Source organism: Trichosurus vulpecula, chromosome 3 (assembly GCF_011100635.1).
Source record: "Trichosurus vulpecula isolate mTriVul1 chromosome 3, mTriVul1.pri, whole genome shotgun sequence".
Taxonomy (NCBI): Eukaryota; Metazoa; Chordata; class Mammalia; order Diprotodontia; family Phalangeridae; genus Trichosurus; species Trichosurus vulpecula.
This window is the reverse complement of record NC_050575.1, coordinates 284452552-284458551: the sequence shown is the minus strand read 5'-3', so window position 1 is coordinate 284458551 and position 6000 is coordinate 284452552. Positions and strand designations below refer to the sequence as shown.

The 6000-nt window shown below is 37.3% G+C and overlaps 1 protein-coding gene across 1 annotated transcript in view; it reads right to left on the bottom strand.

Annotated features, from left to right (window-relative positions):
- The window catches only part of SYNDIG1 (synapse differentiation inducing 1), a 67890-nt gene that overhangs the window by 2747 nt on the left and 59143 nt on the right, over positions 1-6000 (bottom strand). The window contains exon 3 of the mRNA XM_036749974.1: positions 4450-4587. Within this exon, the coding sequence (XP_036605869.1) occupies positions 4450-4587 (138 nt within the window). The remainder of the gene's footprint in view (positions 1-4449; positions 4588-6000) is intronic.

Here is a 6000-nt window from a genome sequence, read left to right as displayed (position 1 = left end):
GGGAAAAAATACTATTCAAGATGTCAAAAAATTTAAAAAAAAGTCATTCATGTGCTTCGTATGGAAGAACTGAATAAATTCAGTTGCTCTAACCAGACAATACTTCCAGCATCAACTCAGGCAATAAGAGACAGATAATAAGATAATTGAATCAATTAGTGAGGATTTTATAAGTGACAAGTTACTATTACTCCATTTAAGGAAATATCAGGCTTCAGAATATCTTCATTTGATAGACAGAAGCAGGCATTAATTTAGATTACTTTAATGAGTCTCAAAAATAAACAAATAATAATAATAAAAATTGCTAGCTTTATATAATGTTTAAAGGTTTGTGAAGAGTTTTAAAAGTATCTCATTTTATCTTCACAATAAGCATATAAAATAGATGGTATAATTACCTCCATTTTGCAGCTTGGGAAACTGAGATACAGAGAGCTTAATTTATTTTCCCAGGGTCACACAGTCAATAAGTGTCTGAGGCCAGAATTGAGCTCAGAACTCCACAATTCCAGGTTCAAAGCTATCCATGTGATTCCCTTCCTATCAAATCAATTCCCAGAGACTCTGTCTTTGCAATTCATTCATTATTGGCAGAAACTGGATAAACACAGCCTAACAGCTAGGCTGAAACTCTGCAAATGCTTTACTGCTTCACACTGCAGGCGTAACATATTCACGAAAGTCATTATAGATTGTGAAAAGAATAAGCCAGATAAACATATGTGCTGCTGTGTTTGGAAATGAGCTGAATATTCATGTACAAATCACTCTTTATGTTCAAAGATTTATGTCTTTGAGAAAATTAATTCCAAGAATGACTAAACTTTTATGCACATCACATTTCTGTTACACCATGATGACATTAATGCAGTGCCATGGAAAATGATGGTTTGCAAAATAATTAGTGGTACTGAAAGGTCATTTGTACAATTCTAATGGCCCTATTTTTAAAAAATATTTTTCTAAGGTTCATGTATTGTGGGCATGACACATTTAGACAAAGCTAAAGCCCACCTAAACGTCTAAGGTAGTAAACTTCAAGAAATAGACTTAAAGTTAAATATTTACGCATTAAAATTAAAACTTTTGTGACAAACAAAATAAAAAAGCTGCACTCTTAAAGGAATTATAACCTTGGACTTTATTTTCTTATAAATAATGAAAACCAGCCTGGAATAGTGAAGAGTGCTGGGATAGAGTCAGAAGGAGTTGGGTTCCCACATTGCCTTTGATAATCTCTGTATGACATTAATCCAGTCATTAATCATCAGTGTATCTCAAGCCACTTGCCTTGGTCAGGTTCCCCATGTTGGGAATTAATTACTCCAAAATCATAAGTCTTTCCCACATTTTTGTAATAATCTTTGGGTAAGGACAACATGAATGTTCCAAAGATAGAGACACAGCATATACCAATATGAATGTTATACCAAAGAGCTACTTAAGTGCTAACTAGAAAAAAAAATAGTATCCCCTTGGCAGCATATTTTTTGTGTGTTGACTTATGGGAGGAAGATCACATAAGATCAGGCTGGAAAGGTAGGATGGGTAGGATCAAATTATAAATTGTTTGAAATGTTAGTCAAAGGGATTTCAATTTGACTCAGTAGGCAATAGGGTTTCACTGAAGGCTTTTGAGTAGATATGTGATATGACCATATAAAAGAAGCAACTCATACACATGCAAGCACGCGCGCGCGCGCGCACACACACACACACACACACACACACATTCTGATCTATTACTTCAAAGAGGAACTGAAGAACTCTTCAATAAAAATGAAATAATTCAAGATTGTGGGATACCTTTGCAAAGACCAAGTAGAAATTCTCAATAATCTTCCTTCTACCTCAAGGATCTTTATGAAATAAAACCAGTAAATATTTTTTCTCTCTAGTAAGGCACTAATTTTTACACTATTCTTTCACTCAGTGAGTGATAATAGATTTTATTAGTTTAAAGGCTCCATACTATTTAAATTGTCATTTACACTGTTTTATACACACCTTAAGGGAACATGGCTAAAGTCTAGAAGTAAGAAAGGAATGATTCATGTTAAAGTATGAATTCTATAGAAACACCTGCAGAATCATAGAAACGCAGAGAAAGGGCATCAATGACTTTCAAGTCTAACCTATATCTGAACAAGAATCACCTCTAAAAACAAATTTGACAACATTTCTAAGCCTTTTCTGGAAGCTTCTGTTTGGTCTACATTTCAACGTTGGTCCTTTGAAATTCCATTTGCATTACATTTGGTTTACAGACCATCAAATAACTCCTGTTTGATTTACATTGCATCATTGAATATGCTGCTATTTGCATCTAAAAATATTCAAAATCCTTGCAAAGTTATCCTTCATCAGCCCATTTTTACCACCTTTTATGCTGCCATATTAGACTCTTCCTTGGAGGATCTCAGTAACCCAATCTGGGCTCTGAAATGTAATTTAAGCAGTGAGGGGATGCGGCTGCTAGTCTAAGGATAAGCAGGTGTGTTTCCTTGCATTTTTTGTGAGAATATTCTGTGACTCTCTGATCAGTTTTCGGGTTTTTACTTTGTCATACTAACTTCCAAATTTCCTAGCCAGAAAGAAGTCCATAGCGAGTCCTAGCCAGGCTTGTTCAAGGCTCTGGATTCCCTGTTTGCTACTGTCAGCTGTGCTTAAAAACACACAAGGAAAAGTTTTCAGCATTCCTACACCTACATGAGATTGATAGGGACAGACAATCTGGAATGATGATTCCAGGAATGGACATGGAGCCATGAATATGCAATAAAAAGCAACTCCCTGGTCTCTCCCAATCAACTTCCATTACCAAGGCTCCTCAAATCCTAAAGTATCTCATTAACCATTGTCTTCCCTCCTTGGAAAAAAAAATCCAAAAACAAAACATAAGCTGAGCTCTGGAGATTGATGGTTAATGGGTTGTGTGGAACATATTATTGTTTTGCTCTGAAAAGTTTCTCTTCAGGTCAGGTTAGAACGCTCCCTACTCTTGCCATAGAAATTAATCCTTAGAAGAGGGCCAACTTAACCAGGAAATTTCATGTAACTACAAGAAGAAGAATGCTAGCTAAACACCTCTTGTGTTCTCTCCTACAAGCCTCCTGGATCATTATAAGTGCCAATATATGAAAAGAAAATTGAGATGACCAAGAAGAGACATACTACTATGGAGACACGCTGCACAACTGGAAGAAAAAAGGAGATATATGGAATGGGAGAGATCTCTACCTATCTCTTCTTAACAAGCAGCACACAAAACTAACTATTCATTAAAAAGAAAGGGACTGGCTTATAGAAATGTCATTACCCTCAAGTGATTCTTTTATCTTTTAGGGGCAGGGAAGGGCATACTATATGATGGTTAGCATTTCCATAGCACTTTAAGGCATGTGATACTTACAAGGACCCTATGAGGTAGGTGCTGTTATTTTCCGTATTTTACAGATGAAGAAACTGAGACTTAAAGAGGTTAAGGGATTTGTCCAGATTCACATAGCTAATAAAGCATCAGAGGTAAGATTTGAAATTAGGTCTTCTTGCCTCCAGGTCCAGTCCTATGACCCATTGTGCCACCTACCTGCCCTATTAGGACTTGAGCTTCCCATAACCAATGCATCTGGGATTATTGACCATGGCCAGTTCCTACCCCCTCTCCCTTTTTAAAAACCTGAATGAACCAATTTTCTCTTGGCCTTCTTTATTACAACTTTCTTGTACGGTAGTACATTGCCTGATGGGGGACCTCTTACCTTCTCAGCTGGGTACATGTTAGTGGGTCTGAGCAGCTATTCAGAAAGAGCAACTGGATGACTATTTTCACTGCTGAGCTATGTGCAGATAGGTGACCTAATAGATGGAGTGTTAGAATTGGAGTCAGGAAGAACTGAATTCAAATCTTGCTTCAAGCATTTAATATCATTGTCACTCTGGGAAAGTCACAACTCCCCCTCAACCCCAGTTTACTCATCTATAAAAGGGGAATAATATTTGCATTTATTTTAGAGCATTGTTATGAGATCAAGTTAGATAGCATGTATAGAGTATTTTGCAAAACTCAAAGTGCTAAATAAATGAAATTATTATGATCATTATTATACTGTTATATATTTTTTAAAATTTATCGAGCCTTCCTTTTCATAGAAATATTTCTAAAGAGTAATGATAAGACAGTGAAGAAAGAAGACTTTTACAGTTGATGAGGTACTGAGGTGTCTCAATGGTAACTCAAGCATCATTCCCTAGGCACACTCTTCATCTACCATAGGCTTACCTGCTTTGCCCTGTTCTCCAGATTTTTCCTCTGGCAAATGCATATCTCTCTTTCCCTCTAACACAAGTTGAGTGAGGTCACTTCAGGTTGGTAAAAACTTCATCAAATGTGTGCATTGAGTTAAAAGAACTGAGACACATATCATGATTATGTTTTTACATTACCTCATGGGACAAATAAAAGGCAGCAATTCCCAAAGGCCAGAAGCAGCAGAGCATGGAGAAAACACTGAGCCCCAGATGATCCCGTGGCGGCATCATCAGAAAGTTGTCCTCACTCTCTGTGTCACTCGAATAGTCACTCTGGAATAGTAAAGGGAGGAGGAATAGGAAGATGGGGAAGAGAGAAAACACTGGTTAATGACAATACTGACCAATAAGTAAATATTCATTAAAAGCCTATTAGGTGCCAGGCACTGTGCTATGGGCTGGGTATTTAAGTACAAAGACTAAAACAACATCTAATTAGGGTAGACAACAAATGAATATATAAATACATATGGTATAATTGTTAAGTGAATAAATATAAATATATACAAATTAGCTCAATACAAGGCAGTTTAAGAGTGAGAGCACTAGTAATAGTGTGCATCAGAAAATTCTTCATATAAAAGATGGTGCCTGACCTCAGTCGTAAAGGAAGAAACAGATGCTATGAAGAGGGGTATTAGGAAGGAAAATGAAATTCCAGGTTGGGGAACAACTAGTGGTGGTAGCAAGGAGCAAAGTGGGGGAGGATTTCAGGCACTGTGATAAGTGCTTCTTATTAATATTATCTCATTTGATCCTCACATCAGCCCTGAGAGGTAGGTGCTATTATTATCTCTGTTTTACAATTGAAGAAACTGAGGGAAACATAGGTTAAGTGACTTGTCCAGGGTCACATAGCTGGAAAATATCTGAGACTGGATTTGAACTCAGGTCTTCCTGACTCCAGGTCCAATGCTCTGTTCCCTTGCACTGTCAGTGCAAGGGTATGGAAATAGGAGCAGGAGTGTCGTGTGTGACATGGCCTGGATTGCACGGTATGGGAGGGCAAGCAATGAGCATCATTGGAACCCTCTGGGACAGTAAACTCTCGAGGAATCACAGAACCGTAGAATTTCAGAGCTGGGAATGATACCAGAGGTAATTTTATCCAACCCATATCCAATCAAGGATACCTTTTACATTCTCGAACAACAGATCCTCCAAGGACTTTTAAAAATATTTTAGCAGCAGAGAGCCCACTGCCACCCATGGATGTCCAGTCTATTTTTGGATATCTTTATGGGTTCAGAAGATTTTCCCAATATCAAGAATGAATTGTCTTTATGCAACTTCACCAATTATTTTTAGGTATCCCCCTCACATCTCACGGAAAAAGAATGGATTTACCCCCTATTTCTCAAAGTACTGGAGACTGTTGTCAAGTTTTACCTCAGTCTTATGTCAAGGAGATATTCTTAGCCCCCAGACAAAATAGTCTATTCAAGCTGGTGTTGAGGTGGTAGATTCTTAAATAATTAACTCTAGTTAATCAAGTTTTTCCTTAATCAGAGGGTCATAGAGTTAGAACTAGGAGGGGCCTAGCAAGTATTTAAGTCCAGCCCATTCACTTTATATATGAGGAAACTGTAAGTCACAAATGTTAAATGACTTACATAGCTAGTACAAGTCAGAGGCTGGATTTGAACCCAGTTCTTTCTGATTCTAAACCCAGCCTTTTATAGATGA